Below are 20,964 nucleotides of genomic sequence, written 5' to 3'. Positions count from 1 at the left end.
CAGGTATGATAATAAGATCCTCAGAGCGGCTTTTCAGTATACTCCTGGACCTGCATATGCTACAATAGGAGTACCCTGCTGCTTGAGGCCTGCCCTGGGGCCTGAGAAGGAAGACTGGAGCTGTTCCCTTCATCCCAAGCAGAGTGACTCCAAGAGTCAGCTGGCTGACCTCTTGTTCTGAGCTACAGGGACACAACAAGCTCCAGAGGCATCACTGCAACTGCCAAGCTGACCTGCTGCAACTGAACCTGCAACTGGATCTGCCAAAGCCCCTCTGGCCTCTTCTAGAGTGAGTCCCTGATCCTCAAGTGGCGCCTTCCCAGGTCCTTGGCCTTTGGGTGGCATTAGAGTTCACCAGAATAAGGTAGTCATCCTGAGGTGTTTATCTTTTTGCGACTGTGAATGGGTCTGTTCGTGCTGAGATCGTGCTTCCCACAACAACCTCCAATGCAAAGCTCTGGTGGACCCGACTCTTTGCACTACTCTGATCGTCAGCGATGACCAGCAATGTGAGATCTGCACATTGCTTTACAGTGACAACAGCCCACAGTGACTGCCAACGTGAAGCACCAGCAACAACCATCCACGACACCTGACAGGATCTTCACACTACAGTGGTGACCATTCCAGATGCTTTGCCTAATCGTCATGCTACAGCAACCACCATCTGTGACACTCTCTTTGCTCCTCGCGGCCTCTTGCACCACAAGTTGAACTTTTCTTGCTGGCCTTTGAGAAGGTAACTTTTTTAACAGAAGTAACTTGGTCCGTGTATCAAGTCTGAAGTTCGGACTTTCCCCTGGTCTAGCACAACCAGATGACCGCAAATAGTGCTTTGTGCTTTTAGGCTCTATTCTTACCTAAAATCTTTGCAATTGAATATCTCTGGATCTAGTGATTGGATCTTTGTCATTTTGTTGTCAAAAAAAGTATTACATTTTGCTCTATTTCTAAAATGGTGTCTGATTTTTCTTGTATTATGTTTTCACGCTAATAATGTTTAAGTGCTGCATACACATTGCCTCTAAGTTAAGCCTGACTGCTTTTGTGCCAAGCTACCAGCGGGTTAAGCACAAGTAAATTTGGTGACATTTGTGGTTCACCCTGACAACCAAAAACCACATTTCTCATACCTGGCAATTCACAATTTCACAAGACACAAGCATGCCGTCACTGGCACTGATGGTCTCTGAGACTGGAACTCGCGAGCCCCACAAAAAACTCTGACAGGCATTGGTGGCGACTTGTGAACTTTAAAAAGATCCAACTGGAGTCCTAACAAGTGGAAAATACTAGTAGTCTCACCTTTGATGCCACCTGGTTGTCCCCTAATTTTCACACGTAAGGTAGAAAGGCTCATACTTGCCATGTCTGTTCATCCCCAACTTTGTTTCTTGGTTTTTAAAACAATCCTTCTTACCACAGTAATTTTGGGCATAACAGTGTGAATTGCTTTTCGAAGACTTTGTTAGGTCTCGCCTAGCGATGCAGCACAAATGTGCTGCCATCGCTTTGCAAGGCATGCAGTATACACTGTAGTGTGGAAGCTTTGTGGCAGCTCCGCCCACTCTCTGCCCATTTGCTTTTGTCTTAAATGCTGCCATCCGATTGGTTTGAGGCTTGTTAGTCCCTCCTCAGTCATCAATTGTATCCTTCCACGGCTATCAGCCCCTTTACTGAACAAACTACTTTCTTCCAGTCTCTCCCCCTCCCTCCCACAGTCCGTGACTTCTTTGCGGCCCACCCCCTTCCATGCACTCCCGGTGGTGCTGGTGCCACTACAGGGCCCAGCCTTTGCCTTGTTTGCCCCTGTCTGCAGGAGGGAAGCGGGAGCCCACCCCACTGTTGCGTGTCCAACGTGTTGCATTACAGTACTCCTGAGCGTGTGTAAGCTGTGCTGCTCGCAGCTGCTCTCCCCCTCCCTCCCGCAGTCCGTGACTTCTTTGCGGCCCCGCCCCCTTCCATGCACTCCTGGTGGTGCTCGTGCCACTACGGGGGCCCAGCCTTTGCCTTGTTATATTATGTGCAGTGCAGAGAACATATGGCCAGAAGAAAACATTAAAATATTATATTGTCTGCCCGGGTGAGGAGTGCGGCACAAGATGGTAAAGTGTCTTTGCCGAAAGCATGCGCAGTCACACGTCGGCTCATGGGTTGAGTCACCATGCTCCTGTAAGCTGCCCCTGCCCTCTGCATGCAGCGGAGGTCCTTGCTGGCCCGGCCGCTCTCTGGTGTTCCCGCACGGCAGCCCTCAATAGACTCCGATACCAGGTCAGAGTCAGCTACGCTCCAAGGAACGGACAAACGGTAAGGCTGGACGCAAGCCTCTCCTTCTGGCAGCTCCGTCCTTTGCCTGCACAGCGCTTGTGCTCTCCAGTGTGCACCGGGGATGCACAGCACGTCCTGTTTGTTCCCCGTGGCTGCACTAGAATAAAACCCTCCATAAAACCATGAGCTGCACTCTCCGATCGCAATAACACTCACCAGTCCCCCCGGCGCAACGCACACCCAACAGCCCCCTCAGGGCCAAAACAGGCACCCACTTTTGTGCTAAAGCCTCATCAGAGGCCGGCGCTTGTTTTAAAACGAAAACAGCATGTACAACAACATAAAAGCCAGTGCGTTTATGCTGGATGTTTTTACGTTCCGGCTTGTTCCACTGTGTGCTACTATTTGGTTTCACTTTCAGCCGTTCTTTGATCGACATTCTTTAAACTCTGCATTTCCATAGCTTGGTGGGCGTCTTTCTAATGTATGCTCGTACACATTACTGCATGGCTGCTCGCTTGTCTATTTAACCGTTCCCAAACTAGTTTTTTCCTCTTTGATTGCTGTTTAGTACTGTTATGCTTTGGTTGATTAGTCATTAACTCGCTCAGTTCACTATGCAGTCTGCTAGCTGGCTTTGTTAATGTGTGGTCGTTCTAATCTCCGAGCATGCCATTGTCAATGACTCCCCTAAAAGGAATGCTCCTTCCTGAGACACTTGAACTTGTGGGCTGCAGTAAGCTGTGGCCTCCGTGACGTTTGGTTTTCACTGCTGACTTCGCACCTTCCAAAATTCATTTGTGAATCCAACTTTCTGCCTTCTGACCCTACCTGTTTGCTTCTCCGCTCCCTGCAGTTCTGAATCTGGTGTGCTACTTTTTCCACATTATATTTTGACTTTGTGAGTTTAAATAGTGATTAAATGTGTGCCTTTTTCAAATTATACCGACTTTGTTTACTCCTGGTGAGCCGTTCGTTATTCACACTTAACACCGAGTGCTTTCGGGATTCCTGTTCAGACTATGGCTGCTTTAGCTTTCAGATATTTCATTTTGGCATATTTGTGTCTCATGCTATTAAACTCCCTACTCCCGCCCTAAAACATCTCAGTAGGCATTAAGAGTCCTAGTTTTTAGGTGTGGCTAGAGAAAGCTTTAGGTGTTTGCAGAGATTGTCATGTTTGCCCTGCGCATTGCATGCCCCTCGTCTCCAGTGTGTACCCCCTATCATTTTATAACTGCCTCTTAGTGGCCATTTGTTTCTTACTTGTTTATCTGCGCCTTCAATAAATGCAGGTGTATAAATAACACCTGCCCACATGCTCCTAAATACTGCCTGTGGCTAAGGGCTGTTTGAACTGCTGTGTGTTTAATGTGTCTCGGACATGCTGATGTCTTTTTACATCTGGTATGTGGCACTGGAGAGTAGCACTGAATACCCCCAGTCACCTCCAGCCTGCAGGTCGCACCAAAAATACAAACTCAGTAGTGGGTGCATTGTCCGCAGAGCTGTGTTATGCAAATGTGAGTCCACCTTCATGCCTCTTGCTAAAACTGACATATCACTTCCACAGGTAAGCACCTTCTGGGTGGCATATACATTTGACTTTAACGACCAATTTACACCAAACTTGAATGTGTAGTTAGGGTTACAATAGGGGCAGATTGCAACACACACTGGAGTTATCTCGTCGATGCTTTCCACTTGTGTTTAGTAACCTATATGTGCAATATTTTGTTTTGTCTTTTACAGATATGGCTTCTGTTCTGGTTAGTTCACTTGATACGTGCTTAGTTGATGTGCTGATGAGAGATAAAGGCACAATCTTGGTCAGATTATGTATTTTGTTAGTGCACTTGTACGTTTTCTTGGTGTGACTGTGCAGGTATTAGAGTAAAAAGCAGGGTTAACAAAGCATGACACGCAACTCTACCCCTTGTCATGGAGCACTAGGATCTGTAGCTCACAGGAAAGGTCTTCTGCTTTTGGTGTCGCGGGCCCCTCTGTGGCAAGGGTACAAGTCCCCGCACTAGTAGCAAGGTGTTGTAGAGTTGTCTTTACAGTTGGCACCAGAAACTGTTCTCCCTGAATGGATGTTTCCTTTCAGTCCATTCCTGGTGGAAAGTTTGTTTCCAGGGATGATCTGTGCAAAAAATCATAGAAGGAGGAAAGGGGTTCTAGCGCCATTACTCTGGTAGCGCCTACTTGTAAACAAGAAAAAGAAGCATTTGCAATGCAATAGGTCGCGCATTTACGAAACTTTAAGCCATTGGCATTGTTAATAAAAATGCCTTTTATTTATGTTTTAAAAAGCAAAAGACAAATAAAAGGCAATATCATTTACAATGCCAATAGCTCAAACTCTCGTAAATGCGAGACCTGTTTGCATTGCAAATGCTTGTTTTTATATACCGTGTGCTCTGCTATGTACAGATGTTAGGTATTAATGCTTAACAAATAAATGAAATGTTTGAAATAGGTGCTGTGACACTAATGTAGTGTAATGAATTGGGTAGTTTATTTTGGACGAAGGAATTCATACTGTACGCCTTTGAAGGTTAAATATCGTGTTCCTTGAGTTCTGATTTTGGCAGGTTTGTCCTTTGTATTCTTCACCAAAAAGTGTCTATTTTTGCTAGTAGCCAGTAGACCAGATCTTTCGTACACTTTTTTGTTTATTGTATCTGTAACGTTAAATGGATCCTATCCGTCAGAATTGTATTAATCAAAGATGCAAAATAACTTATATTACAGACATGTCGATGAATTTATGACTTTATATTTTTAAGTACTAATGCTTAATTTTCTACATTTGTGAACTGTAGGTTTTTTACAACTGCTCCTGTGTCCGCAGTCCTGACCTTCCCTTGTCTATTGATCGGTATATCTTTAATGCAAGTGAAGCTATTGCAGGAAAATGCACAGCAAGTTGCACAAAAATGCCTTTATTCATGGCCTTTTTCTTCTTTGTTGTGGTTACTACCTTCATGGCTGCAACTCCAATTACAATGGCCATTCTCAGGTCTGTATTCGGTGACGATTTATTTTTTATTTGAAATGTATATATTAAGTTTAGAAATTGTAACTAAGAAATCATGACACAGAGAAGGCAGCATGGCATCTAAAGAGCAAATACCAAACGGTCCTTAGTGGAAGGCTCAGTGCTTTAACATCATGCATCTTTAAAACTGCTGTGTAAACATAGTATGATAAATTCAGGATTGAGATAAACATTAGATCAAGTTCCCAGAGTAGGAGCAATAGGATTGTAAACATGATATTTTCAAGAGATCCGACATGAATTAATAATCTTATGTCCTGGATCTATCCATGTTTTATCCTTATAGATGTCTAGCGGTGGAGTAAGATACTACTTCTACAGTTATTAAAACAATACTTTGCATGCTAGTGCTCCACGGGTGTGGGCTTTACATGTGGCATGCACTCATCCCTGTTGGTATGTGCAACCTCAGCAATTCCTTTTTACCTCAGAGCAGCATGCAATTGATCCTATTTTGTTTATGCCCAGTACTTTTGCAGTATTTCCCCCATTGTCTTCGCCCTTCAAGCTGGGTTGTTTATGCCCCAATGACCTGGATTCAGTGATGCTCTTTGTGCCATTGGCTATGCTGCATGTTTTGAACTACGCCATTTTACTTTCTGTTAGACCCCTTGAAGTTTTATACTTTTTTAGGTATGCCATTCCTAAATGTGAATGATTTTTTGTTAGTAAAGCTCTCTGATGATATATGAGCACATAAATACCATAATTGCATATAATACTTAGGATTTAATATGCTCCAATGCTCGTAGTTTACCTTAGAATGCAGGCATAGGGGCCCTTGCTTCAGCCAAAGTATGCATCCTCTGGCATTGGAAGAAACCCTCTCGTTCAACTTCCTCGGAATGGCTTGTGCAGCTGGTGCGGGTAGCGGATCGTGAGCACCTGAACTACAAACTCAATGCTCAATTGGGAGTATTCAAGGCCATATGGGAGCCCTTTCTGCCTCCCCGCCCTTACTCTTGGAGGGGACCACTTGAACATTGGTGGGGGCGGCTTACATTGAGAATGCATTCTCCTCCCACCTGGTCTCCCTCTGTTTCATGGAGTGGCCCTCATACGCCCACCCAGAGCACCACAGAAGCAGGGCTGTCACTTACACCCTCCCCCTCCCCATGCTTGCAGTTTGCTAGGAGCCTTATTATGACTTCAGTGGTCTCAGAGAGGGACCACCATGCTGCCGCTCTGATCCGAGTCTGCCAAAGCCATTAAAGACTGCCTGCCAGAATACAACTTATTTTTACTCTGGCGGGCGGTTCTTTGGCTGTCCCACTGCGGTGCCTTTAAAAAAGGCACTGCAATGGGAGCATCAAAGGCATTTCTTGCAGGGTTGTCAAGTCCATGCCCTGCAGGACCTGGAAGTGCATGCACCACAAGAGGCAACAGGGGGCACTGCCATGAAAAGTGTGGCATGAGGAAACTCTTAATATTCTTGGCCGTGCTGCAGCGGCACCACTAGCATGTTAGGAGCCTCAGACCGCTGTGCCGTGACCTGGGATCGTGGATCCCTGGCGGGAGTAGCAGTCCCGTGGCTGTCCAACTGCCACAGTTATTATGCGGCAGGCGGACCACCAGACTGGTGGTCCGCGGACCGCCACCACGGGTTCCAACTCATACTAAGGGCCTAGGTCTGTTACAGACTTTGGAAGGGACCACTATGGATACATGCAGACCTGACGTTTTTACCCCCTGTGCCTGACCGCCCACCCAGTCTGTTCATATTAGGCACTCCGCACTGCTCCTCCTTTGTTACTTAGTTGTGCTTCATCTAATGCAATTGATTACTTATGGTCTTCGGTTTGTACTTGATGTGTATGACTTTCTGTTATATTGCATCAGCATCTTCTCAGTGGTGCATTAATTTAGTTCTACAGCATCACCAATGAATGAAAAACTGAAAAAGACAATAAAGAAATGTTTTCAAAAAGAGTGCAGGCATATATGATTGCTTTATCTAGATTGCAGTCACGTCTGAGGTTTTTATACTTCTAGTGGCTAATTTAGAGTTTAGAGATCTCCTCTGCCTCTTCAAACCAACTGCCATCAATGTTTGATGGATTGTCATTGTCTTCCAGTGGGCTGGGTCAGTATATATTTCTATCAGTGACAGCAAGTTTTTTCATGGCGGTGACGGACAGAGAAAAAAAACATCGGACCGTCTGCTTTAAATAGGGCAGGTGGACTGATGTCCTTCATCCGACATCTTCTACCCCATCGGGCTATTAGAGTATATTTTGTAATGGCAGCATGGGTATTTCTGTAGGAAAACTGACAGCCTGCCCTTTTGCGGCACCCCTGCTAAGGCAGAGGAGCATCGCCCCACTTGCAGCAGTCAAATAAAGGAAAAATAAAATGATAATAACTTGATGTTATTATCATTTTAGTTTCTCCTCCTGCTGCAGCTTTGCAGGGCGAGCTTGGCTGCTCTGCTCACAGTGCAGGGAGAGAAAGAGTGGTGGGCACACTAAGTGAAAATAACTGTTTGACCGGCCAAACAGTCATGCGCACTTTGCATGTTCTCCACCCAGGCTGTATTACAGCCTGGGTGGAGAACATTCCCAAGCTCCCATTCCCTGTCTAAGCGCTGCACTAGAGCGCTCAGACCAATCACAATGCTACCCTCCCTGCTGCAAAACGAAATCAGGCGTTTGTTTGTATGAAGTGCTTATCTCTCACTGTGATTCCATCTCTGGTTTTTACATCCATGGTTTTTATTCAAGTAGTAGCAAGACTTATTCTCTAGACATTTTCACATTCTTGTTTTTTACATTCTTGGTTTTTGTACTTTTGAATTATTGATATTCTTGACTTTAACATCTTCAGTTTTTCATTCTCCTAGCCCTCGATTTACTAATGGTTGTACTGGCACTCACGGGGCACTGAACAATTTTTCATGGTCCTCCTGGGCCATGGTAATGAAAGATACATATACACAATGCTTGTTCCACATGAGTGCCTGTGTAAAATGTTGGTAAATAACACCTTTAGTGTGCAACAAGAGCTATCTCTAGCTTTAATCGCATCCTTGCAATCTTTCTCCATCCAGCATGTCATGTGAATTTGGATGTGAGGTTTGCCTCCTGCTAAATAGAATTTCCTTATATTTCGTGTCATTTTGTATAATTTCCTTGAAATCTTTTGAAATGTTGAAAAAAAATCACAATTGTGCGCACTTTCAGTTTTTACGTTGTTGCTTTTTACATTCTTGCTTTGCACCAGTGCTTATGACTAGCTATGACCACATCCTTGGTTTTATTACAGCAGCTCAATGCCTGCATTAGCTACCATAGATAAAGGCCTTGAACACTAATGTAGGACAGTGGAAGGAAAGAGGAGACAGAAAGCATTCAGAGGCCACCACTGCTGCAGTAGACCAGAAGCAGAACAGGCGACTGGGGTTCCTAAACAGTGGCTGCATTTTGCAGGCAGGCAAGTAGACTGAAGGTGTTTGGGTGTGGGCGAATCAGTTTTCATAACTTGGAATAACTTGACAGATTGGTTGCTGATATATATTGATTGTAATGCTATGTGTTGGAAGCTAGAACGAAGGCTAGAAGCTACATTAGGCCTTTACTTTGGGGTGTGCTTTCTGATACTTCCCTTTTTTGTTGTTTAATATTAACGAAAATGATATACAAATACTAAACAAAGACATGCAATTCGAAGATTTTACTTATGCTCAATAGCCCATCAGACCGTGCTAATTGACCCTGTAAGTACTCTCGAAAGATTACACTTTAAAATACTCAGTATCGTGACTAGTCCGTGAGAGGATTGGTAGGAATATCATAATTTGTTCCTCACAACTCTACACACCTGAGAGCTTCCTACATAGAGAAGAGAGTATGCACAATCTACCAAGTGTGGCGATGGCCCCAGCAATAGTCATTTGTATAAGTTGAGCTAAATAATCTCTGCATCTTGAGTTTGGAGAAAAGGCATCCAGTATAAGCCTGTGCAATCTGTAGATGGTCATTAGTATGTGGTCTCTGCAAAACAACCTGGCTTCACAGGTTTATAAAGAGACTTTGGAACTCATCAGAAAGCAAAGTCAGAAGGAAAATAAAGGATTTAGTTCACCAAGCACAGCAGGCAGAATACTTGCCGCACCACACCAGTCAGGGAGGTTTAAATAGGAGGGTGTTAGAATTCACCCATACAGCAGACCTACATATTTCGTGCAGCAAGACCCCTCCTGCTTATGCCTGTGATTCAGCTACTGCCCTGGTTGACCTTGTCATAAGTATTAGTTACTTATTATTTATGCCTACTACCCCTCCTGGGGTATGGACCATCAACCAGGACTCTCCAGCCATCTCTGTCCTGGGCTTTTCTTTCAATCTGACTCCAGATGCAACTCATCTCCTTGCAGTCAGCCTCAGCTACAGGTGTTTCTTGGCCTTCCTCTTTTCCTTTTGCCTTGGGCTTTTCAGATCAGAGCCTGCCTGGTGGTGTTTGATTGGGGTTGCGGAGAGTGTGACCTATCCAGCCCCAATGTCTTTTCATGATTTCTTTATGGGCAGGGAATTGAAACATCTTCTGCCGTAGGTCATTGTTGCTGATGTTGTTTGACCAGCAGGTTTGCAGGATTTTCTTCAGACAGGTGTTGATGAAGGTCTTTCTTTGTTGATGGTGGTCACTGTTGTCTTCCAAGGTTCTGCTCGATACAGAGGGACTGATTTTACGATGGTTTTAAAAGGCCTGATCTTGGTTTGTTGCATTAGGTCCTTGGAGCTCCAGATCTTCCTCAGCTAAATAAAGGCAGTCTTCGCTTTGCCGATTCTTGCTTTGACGTCTATGTGCGTGACACCCTGCTTGTCTATGACACTCTCGAGGTAGGTGGAGGCCTCAACCTCTTCCACTGCATCACCTGAAAGAGTGACTGCAGTTGTGCTGGCCATGTTAGCCTTCAGGATCTTGGTTTTTCCCCTGTGAATGTTGAGGCCAAGTTGTGCTGGTGTGCCTGCTACAGTCAATCTTCTCTTGCATCTGCAGATGGGTATGGGAGAGCAGGGCCATGTCGCCTGCAAAGTCCAGGTTGTTGAGCTGCATTCAAGGTGTTCACTGGATTCTATTTCTTCTAATTTCTGTGAGTGTCTTCATGATTCAGTCTATGGCTATAGGGAAGAGAAAAGGCAAGAGCAAACAACCCTGGCGGACTTTGGTCCTCCCATAGAAGACTTTCCTGAGTTGTCCGCCACTGACTATCTTGCAGGTCATTCCCTAGTAAGAGGTCTTGATCATTCTTATGAGTTTATCTGGCCAATTGTAGTAGTGGAGGAGTTTCCAGAGGGTCTCTATGTCATCACAGTTGAATGCCTTCTGATAGTCGATGAAGTTGACATAGAGGGATGAGTTCCATTCAATCGACTTCTCAATGAGGATGCACTGTGTTGCAATCTGGTCTCTGCAGGAACAATATTTAAAGAAGCCAGCTTGCTTTCCTTGCAACTGAGCATCAATTTGTTCCTTCATTTTCTTCAGGATGACTGTTGAACACTTTTCCTGGGGTTGATAGAAGAGTTATCCCTCTAGAATGTGCGCTGTTATTCAGGTCATCTATTTGGGATCTTGATGAAATATCCCTCTTTTCAGTCCGATGGCACCTTTTCCTCTTCCCAGATCCTTCCAAACATGGAGAAGAGCATGTATACTGATGTTTCAATGTCTGCCTTCAGTGCCTCTGCAGGAATGTTGTCCGGTCCTGCTGCCTTCCCATTTCTCATATGTTTGATGGCTTGTCTTATTTCTTCCATGGTTGTTCTGCTGCAGTCGAATAGCAAGTCCTTATCAACTGGCTGTATGTCTGGTGGAGATTGCGGCACAGGCTGGTTCAGCAGTTCTTCAAAGTGCTCCACCTATCTTCATTGTTGGCCTTCATTTCCCATGATTGTCTTCCCAGCTTTGTCTTTAACAGGTCTTTCTGACTTGCTGTATCTGCCAGAGAATTTCCTTGTTGTGTCGTAGAGTTCTTTCAAGTTTCCTTACCTTACTGTTTCCTGGGCGTCTGTGGGAAAATAAATATTCAATTGTCTGCTCTTTAGCTTCTATTTGATTCCTTGTTGGTTTTGGTGTATTCTCCTTGAGCTTTCACTTTTTCTTCTCTTGTTAGGCTGATATTGACTGCAGCTTTCTTTTCCTTTCTCTGTTGGAGTTTGTGGAAAATCTTGGTGGAGATCAATTAATTATGTTGGTGTCTCTTGGCACCCATTACCTCCTGGCAGGTTGATGTCACTGTGTCTTTGACCTTCTCCCACTGACTTTCTACTCAATCTCTGTTGTCTTCTAGTTCTTGCAGGACTTGAAACTTGCTACTGAGGGTGACTGAGTATTCACTCCATTTCTTTGCATCTTTGAGGAGGGTGGTGTTATATCGCTTGTATTGGTTTGTTAGTTCCATTAATGCTTTCCTCAGCTTTAGCTTTAGCCTGGCCATGACAGGGTGAGGGTCTGATGCCGCATCCGCTCCTCTCATCAGTCTCACATCCTGCAAGGACCCCCAGAACCTTTTGGCAATGCAGACATGGTCAAGCAGATTTTCTTTTGAATGGTCTGGTGACACCCACATTACCCTGTGTATTCATTGTGTGGGAATACAATACGGTCTATCACCAATCTGTTCAGGGTACAAAGATCTGCAAGCTTTCACCATTCTCATTTTTGTAACCAAGGCCACGGTTGCAACTAACTTTTTCATACCCAGTGTTGTCACTTCCAGTCTTAGCACTGAGGTCCCCCGACATCTCTCTCTAGGGATTCCTCAAGGATGGACAGGATTCTGTTGTAAAACTGTTTTTTTACTCTCCTTTGCTATCATTTATAGATACATAGCACTGGCTAACATTCATGATGATCCTCTTTTTCTTTGTGCAGAAGGTCGCTTGTCTTGCCTGTCTCGTACATGACCCTCACGTTCCATGTCCCTTTGGTGATGGCCTTGCTCGAAAGCAGGTGGATTGACTTTGTTTCTTCCAGGGATCTCTGGCTTTCACCAAAAGGTGTCATAGCTCTCCGTAAAGGAGATTCCTCTATCCCTAAGGCCGGGATGTCTTTTGGTTGACCTTTCTGTAGCTAGAATTTTTTTATATGGTGCGGTAGCTAGCCCCATGCATAACCCTTCTCCTTTGGCAGACGGGCTTGGTAGAGGCCATTGTGGAGTTTTGTCCAGGGATTACCAGGTAATTCTTTTGGTTCATAGATTTGAACAAATGGGCAAAAAGGCTTGCCTGATCCGCCTACTAATTATAATAATCAAGGCCTGTTTTCCTTTGCAAGCTTTGCCATAGGAGACAAAGAGGGACTGGAGACCCTGGAAGTCTAGATATATCAAACAGTTCTCCTCATATCTAAAGTCAAAGGAGGGTTGTCAGAGGTATGAAAAACTGCTAAAATAATTTCCTGTGTGGAATGAAACACTGATTGAACTTTGGGCTTAAACCATGGATCATTCTCTCGGGAAAAAAAAGAAATATGGATACAAACTTAATAAAGGTGTTCATTTTCCTAACCTCCATGCAGAGGTAATTGAAACAAGGCCACCTTACCAGATACTCAGCCTGTGCTTACTGTGCCACCAGATTCAACCTAGCCTGGCTGAGAAGGGGTGGCGCCCTGAAATCAATCCCATGATGCTTGTTTCCGGTGCAGGGAGGACCTGGCTTGGCAGTCTAGGCTGGACTGTTCCCATGAGGAGCAGGGTCAAGTCTGATTTTCAGATGGCTGGGTCCAAACTGGGGTGGCGTGGTGAGAAAAAGAACAATGGATTAAACCCAGATCTTTGTGACTGGGGGTGAATCTTTGCATTGTTCAGCATTCCGTCTACTCATTGCTCTGTAAACAAATCTATAAACCATAACACTCCTAGAAGTGTGACAAGTCAGACTATACCAGGCCACCAAAGCTTTAAGAATCTCCTGGGTGGCAGATAGTAGAAATGTTTAGGTCTCGCCTGACCCAGCGCATGCGTTGGTCTGGCGTGACTTATTGAGGGGGCTCCAAAAAGTGCTACCAGGACAGCCTAGAGCTACAGTGCATGTGCGCGGGCGCGCGCGCCGTGCTTTACCGCAATTACTTTCACTTTCGCGGCCGCTTTGATGTTTGATCGTGATCCCGATAGTGATCATTTTAGCTTTGCATAGCCAATAGGCCTTGCTTTTGGGACCTTATAAGTATTTAGTTATGCAACTGTTGCATGGCTAAACACTTATAAAGGTCCCAAAGGCGAGACCTATTGGCTATGCCAATGCTTGTTAATGTATAATTATTAATACACATCAGTTGTAAGGCTCATCTCTAAATTAGATAACATGTGTCAGACTGCCATATGTACTGGTGTTGACAATTAAGTGCCGGTGCGGAGCACCGGAACCCACCTGCTCAAATTAAGCACTGATTGTAGAACAGTACATGGGTACAGAGAATGAACAGGTAAGTAGCTCATATATAACAATGAACAGAACGAACAAGACATAAATAATCCCTAAGGAAAAATCACATTAATTGGAACATTGAGTCAATGGAGGTACACTCCAAGATGAGGATTAGAGTGCAATGGTACCTGCTAGAAGAAAAGAAAATACAAGCATTATGTGTCAAAAGGACATCATGTATGACTTATAGAAGCTTCAGAATCCATAGCAATCAGAGCATGAAGATGTAAGTGGTCAATCAGATCTGCAGGTGAAGTGAAGTATTAAGATATGTCATTTTTCGATATTCTCATGACTAATGAATTAGTAAATCCATATTTGAAACCAGTTTCTTGGAGTTTGGGGCATAAATCAGAGATTTGCTTGTGTAAAGTTACTGTTTCCTTTGTGAAGTCGTGATTAATAAATATTTTATTTCATTTGGAATTTCTATGATAGTCTTCCTTATTAGAATGAGGTGATGATGATGACTTGCCGACTTCCTAATTGAAATACTTCATAGATTTAATACGAGATCATATAAAGAAGCCTTTTTCACGTTACAGCAATTATGGACCCCTGAGGTGTGCTATGCTGTGTTTAATTTTATTAAATGTTCTCTGCTCACAAGAAAGAGATATTGATATGGGCCATTGAATTGTTGATCTTTCTATACCAAATCATGTTAATTATCAAGAAATAGTTGTTGTCTTTGTATATTACTTTTTTAACGCCTTTCCTTTTACTGATAATTGTTATGCCAATGTATTGTGATTGATATGTACTATTATGTCTGTTTTTGCAGCAGAATAAAGATTGATTTGATTTGATATCACTTGCCGAGGTTTAGAATTATTCGGTTTATGATATGAAAGTACATGATGATCTCTATCAATTTCAAATTATTCAGAAATGTTAATTTTCAGTAGAAACGTCAGCAGGATTTCCAAGAAAGCACCATTATTTTGGCTCTCAATATTTTCTGGCAAGTTGAATATGCACAAGTAATATTAAGATAAGATAGTATTTATAGAGCGCTCTATACCCGCAGGTGTCAAGGCGCTAAGCAGACGCAGAAAGGTGGAGAGAACACGGCTACCAGTTAAATGGGAAATAACCAGGTTTTCAGGAGTTTTCTAAAGATAGAGAGGGAACTAGCATTGACAATGGCAGAGAAGATTCCAAAGCTTGGCAGCGGCCACCGAAAAAGTACAACCTCCCCATCTGGATCTTCTAAAACTAGGTACCGCAAGTTTAAACTGAGTGGATGATCTCAAGGTCCCGCTGGGAATATATAGATGAAACAAAGATTTAAGTTGGGAAGGACCCTTGCAATGTACTGCCTTATGAAATGTAGTAAGGGTCTTGAATGAGATGCGTTCCTTTATCAGGAGCCAATGTAAAAACCGAATACCTTTTTGAGCAGATTGATATTTAGGGATGTTTAAGATCAGTCTTGCAGCTGCGTTCTGAACCAGCCGTAGTTTGTTCAGAGATGCAGCGGTAATATTAAGGTAGAGGGCATTACAATAATCTAGCCGGGAAGTAATCAGGGCGATAATAGTGGAATTATGCAATTCTGGTGGGATAAGTGGAAGGTTTTTTGGGAGGATTTTCAGAATATAAAAACATGTACTCACGGGACAATTGACCTTGGCATCAAAAGACAGATTCTCATCGAAAATTACCCCTAAATGTTTGTCCGTTTTCACAGGGTCAGAAAGATGCCCACATTCTGTCGGCCACCATGCCATAGACCAGATGGACTTCTGAGGTCCGAAAATTAGTACCTCAGTCTTATCTGTGTTGATCTTTAAAAAGTTGCTCTTCATCCAGCAAATAATGTTCAACATGCAAGCATTACATTTTTCGGCAACTACCTGCAGGTTGTTGGTGATAGAAACAATAATTTGGGTGTCGTCCGCATATGACAACACTTAAAATCCATGAGATCTCACCAATTCAACTAGAGGGGTGACATAAAGATTAAAAGGATGGGGCTGAGCGAAGAGCCCTGAGCAACCCCACACGGAAGAGCAAATGCTGTGCATTTAAAGCCACCATAGATAACTGTATACCTTCTGTCTGTGAAAAAAATACTGAAGAAGCTGTAGAGCTTTTCCTGAGACCCCACTTCTCGCAGGCGTAGGATCAGGGGAGATGGTGTTGAAAGCTGCCGATAAGTCAAGCACAATCAACACCTGCAGATCCCCCCTGATCTACCTGCATCCAAATGTGGTCGGAAGCTGTAATGAGAGCAGATTTCATTCTGGGAGCCATCCAAGATTTCTTGTGCCTCCAAATACTTCATCAGCTCAAGTTGTAAAACGGTTCAGTGGTATTGTTTAATAGGGCTAGTGGCGCCACTCAGTAGAGTAACACTAATATTCAATCGAGTAATATCTTGATCTCGGTGCTGAAAGGTAGGGAAAACCACCCGTCTCCCCAAATCAGTGATCCGGGTCACTTTGATACAACATTACAAAATCCCAAACACATGATTGAGGTATGGTACAAATATATTAGTGCAAAGTGTGAGCACAAATTTGACATCAATATATATGGATTCTTGTTCTTTGCCGGAGCCGGAAGGAGGTAGATGGGATGGAAGTTCTTTAATTCTAGGGGTTCGCATTGGGTTTTTTAAGGAGCAGAAGGATGACAACTTCCTTCCAGATAGCTGGGTAGCAGCCAGATGTAAGTATTCCATTGTATACCTTACTCAAAAAGTTGGCAGCTAAATCAGGCGCCATTTTAAGAATAGTAGGTGCACAAGGATCCGAAGGTGCTCCTGATTTTAGGCGGAGTAGGTGATCTTTAATAAGTTGGCTTGGTATAGGGGCAAAGAGAGCCAAGCCATCCTTCCTGGTGATCTGAGAGCACTCCACCATACTTAATTGGGCCTCGGTATTCCTGACTTCCTCTCAAGCGGAGGCACTGTCAGGGAAGGGAGCGAAACTCCTGATGAATCTGCAAAACTTTCTCTTGAAAATAGGAAGCTATCCTATCACAGAAATCTTGGGAGGGAGTCATGGGCAGTTGCTGGGGAGGTTCAGAGATTTCCTTAATTACCGTGAACAGCATGCTGGATGAATTATTAGATGCCATTATCTTTCCAGAGAGATAGCAGGATTTAGCCTGGAAGATAGCCTCGTTGGAATTCCGCAGTATAGAGCGTTGCTTATTTTTCTCCTGAGGGCAAGGATTAATAAGCTATTTACGCTCTTGTCTGCGGCATTCCTATCTCAGAGCCATAAGTTCCTCCAGGAACCATGGGGCGGAGGGTTTACGCCCTGCTTGACCAATCTCGGAAGTCCTCTGCTGTATAATGGGGGATAATTTGCCCCCGTCCGATGTACTGACTAGGGCAGCCTCCCAGCTAGCAGCAGTGATCCTATTTAGTTTCCTACAGGAATGGTATCTAGCGGAGGAGTCCACACATTTTTTATGGGCTACCGGGGGGGCAATTACGAATTTGACCAGATAGTGATCCACCCAACTAAGGTGCCGATTAGGATCCTGGAAAAATGTTCTCCTTACGACTCGTATCCGGTCTTTTTACCGTACGAATCGTACAAGTGCCGTACAAACTGCCAAGTACGATTCGCATGGGAAAAACTCCATACAAATCGCATTGGGAATAATTCCCCACACGTCCTCGGGTCGGAAAATGTGTCCGACACGTCCCCGGACGATTTACTGTACAAACGTGAAAAGTGAAGTCCGACCGCGCAAGTACGATCCATCCCGTGCGTCCGATGTCACAACCGTATGGAAAAAACACCGTCCACACCGAACTCCCATAGCAACCATGGAGACATGTGCCCACATACGCGCCGAACACCCCCCCTGCCCCCGTATGTACGAGTCGAACCCCCACCCGTGTATGTACACCCGTGTACGTACGAGTCGTACCCCCACCCGTGTATGTACGGTGCGTACCCCCAGCGCTACGTACATACATGGGTGGGGGTACGACTCGTACGTACACGGGTGTACATACACGGGGGGGTTCAACTCGTATGTACACGGGTGTACATACACAGGGGGTTCGGCGCGTACTCACGGGGGCTGTGGGGGGGTACCGGGCCCCCTAATCTGGTCGTTTCACGGCGTACTTCGCTTTTCCGGCACTTTTTGGGTGCCGTAAAAATATTGCCGTCCGGACTGCTGTCGGTTCGATTCGTACTTCCTGGGTCGTGAAACGCTGCCTGAAAGCGTCCAGACGTCACGTCGGAGCATTCCCGGATCACATTCGTATGTATATTTTCGTCGGTCGGTGTTTTGTACGACTCGTACGGAAATGGTGTTTCCGTGCGAATCGTAATTCCATGTTTGTAATGTTTTTGTCCCGGGTACGAGTCGGACGGAGAAAACGCTCCGACCGACGGTTCGTACCCGGTTTTCCAGGATCCTAATCGACACCTAAGTTGGATAGTCTCAATTGCTAGGTTATTGTAATTACTAAAAATGTCAGCCAGTGAATGACCAGCAGTATGGGTTGGGGAGCGAACCTGCTGCTCAAACCCCATGGAATACATAAGATGAACAAGTTGCATAGTATCTGTGTCTAGGAGATTTTCCAGGTGGAAATTAAAATCTCCTAGGATCGTATAGTGGGCAGTGGTGGTGAACGGCTCAAAAATGTTACACCATATCTCCACAAATTTAGCTTGCAGACCAGGCGGACGATCAACCAGAATTCCAGAGAAGCCGAAGTTCTCTGTCAATTTGATCCTAAAAGAGGCAGCTTCTAAAATGGCTCCCAGAGCAGATGTAACAGCAAGGAGTGTGAAGTTAAAGGAGTCTTTGGCTACCAAAGCTATTCCGCCTCCTCTTCTATCAGGGCAGTCCAGACTAAGTATGGTATAGCCTGGGGAGTTAGCATCTACCAGATCTGGCCCTGAAGTCTCTGGCACATGTTTCCGTAATGAATAGACGGTCAAGATTGCTAGACTGAATGGTCAGGGCTACTTCAGTTTTATGCTTAATCATGGAGTGGGCATTAAGCAGTGTCCCCGAAAGGTATAAGGTTTTTTCTCTGCTAGTATCCTGGTCTTGATCTTGTCTTCAACCTCCTGAGTTTTTTTGAGGTGGTTCAGCTGGAGATCCTTACTCCTACTAGGACTTCCATTACACTGGGGGAGGGGCACACCAACCCCCTCAGGGACATCTCAGTTCTCTTTGCTCCTCTCAAGCTGGTTATTGGGGCACAGTTCTAACCATTGTAATCTAGAGTAAGTAGTGGCTTGAGACTCCTCAGATCCGGGGGATAAACGGGCCAAAAGCCTGGCCCCTTGCGCCGGCCAGGTGCGGACGGGTGCAAATGGGCTTGCCTTAGCGCCAGCTGCGCTCCCGCTGCGGGCATCCGCTGCGCTTTCGAATGCCCATCTGATTAAATGCCCTTGAACCGAAAATGCACACTAAGCTAGACTGCCCCCCTCCACTGGCGTCCGGCTCGAGAAGGTAGTGGACAGAGAAGAAGAGCTCTCTCTTGGCAATTACTGTTTTCCAAATCCATAGCTGTTTCTTCATTGAAACTATGTGACCGACCTGAGATGCTAGATTTTCAGTGGCAGTTTTATTATTGCTTATATTTATCTCATTGTCCAATAGTTATTGTTAGTCCCACTATATCTCTTTGGATGTGTTTAATTGCAGAACATATGGCATCTATATTTTTACAAATCAGATTATTTCTTCTAGTAGTTTTTCAATTGACTCTTCTTAAGACTATACTACTTTGGATTTGGCAGATGTAAGAGTAGTTTGTTTTCTTTTGTTAGAAGAGTAGTGCATAATTTTCATTACCAAATAAGAAGCAGGCATACTCACAACATTTGAAATAACAAATTCAGCTATATCATTATAGTTGGGTAATAAAGCTGTTTCTCTGGAGTATCACAAGATGTACACGATAAATGTAAAGTAGTTGGCAAACTGCACCAGAGATTAATTATCATACCTTTAAGAAGAGCAATTGGAATGGTTAAACCATCACCTTTAAGAAAGAGAATTAAATATTAGGGCCTGCCTCCACACACATGTACAGCCCTTCATACTCTCAGTCACCTGAACGAAACTGTACTCAGTAAGGAAGGAGCTTCAAAATGCCCAACGTTGGGCGGGCATGGCCGGGCAAGATGGCCAAGCGGACGTAATTCGTCATGGCTCCCGGTCCGTGCTCGAGTCTCGGTAACGTACCTGTTGAAGCACAACGCCGCCACTGCTGCTGTGACCACCGAGCAAGAGCCCTAAGGCTGGTGCATGTAGCGAATCCAAGAATCTTGCGGCCGACTTTCTGCGGAAGACCATAATGGAGCCTCGACAGTCTGGCCGCAGAACTTCTCAAAATGGCGACAGCCACTTTCTGAGCTGACAAGGTTCCTGCCTGACACGGTGGTGACCACGAAGATAAAGTGGGTTGGGATCTCCGCTCCCCTCAATGAATAAAACACGTTGATGAACACTATTGCCGCCCCTGCCGAAGCGGAGAAGTACGAGGGGAGGCTTTCAGCTGCAGCCGGCCTGGACGCTGCGCGCTACATTGCCAATGCAATCAGGTGCGTTGGGGGCCCCATATTTACAGAGATGAGGATGTGCTACACAGCGGACAAGACACGAGCGAGCAGCATTATTGAATCTGCACTCAGCGTAGGGCCTGCAAACATCCTCTGATTTCCCGCAGCGGGGGTGAAGCACAGAGACGGTGTCACGGCACGGGGCACAGGCTCTCTGGGGAGACCACAATCGCTCCCTGGCTACTGCGCTCTACCGAGAGACACTAAGAACCTGCACGCCTGGGAAGAAATAAGTCTAGAACGCAAGAAGGGCCCGGTCGCCACATTTTCTTCAGGGGGTGAACTGGCAGATAGGATGGAGACGGCTGCACAACTGGGCCTTGAACTGTGAAGATCCTCTCCATTGCAGCAGGAGCAAATAGTGGGAATTAGCTTTGGAGGGAAGAACAGGCAAGTGTCTGCATAGTGAGGCGGGACCCCTGACGGTGTGAGGTCGAGGGGAGTGTCCGACAAGCTGGCACCCACATCGCGGCCTGTCCCCTAAGGGGCTGGTACGTACACTACGAGAGACCAGTGGCCTACTGGAAGGGAGGAAACAGATCCCACTGAAAACCTCCAGCAACCCACGGCAGCAGCCGACTGCAGAGATAAGAGGGGGCGGTAGAGGTCCTACCGTAAGGTAGAAGTGGGAATATCACTGGGCCCG

General features: G+C 45.1%; 1 protein-coding gene across 1 annotated transcript in view; it reads left to right on the top strand.

The window, feature by feature from the left end:
* Positions 1-20,964, top strand: part of SLCO4C1 (solute carrier organic anion transporter family member 4C1) — a 499,215-nt gene that overhangs the window by 372,470 nt on the left and 105,781 nt on the right. The window contains exon 10 of the mRNA XM_085632555.1: positions 5,094-5,290. Within this exon, the coding sequence (XP_085488681.1) occupies positions 5,094-5,290 (197 nt within the window). The remainder of the gene's footprint in view (positions 1-5,093; positions 5,291-20,964) is intronic.

Source organism: Triturus cristatus, chromosome 2_1 (assembly GCF_964204655.1).
Source record: "Triturus cristatus chromosome 2_1, aTriCri1.1, whole genome shotgun sequence".
NCBI classification, from domain to species: Eukaryota; Metazoa; Chordata; class Amphibia; order Caudata; family Salamandridae; genus Triturus; species Triturus cristatus.
The sequence above is the reverse complement of the archived record's forward strand: the minus strand, read 5'-3'. Positions and strand labels throughout refer to the sequence as shown.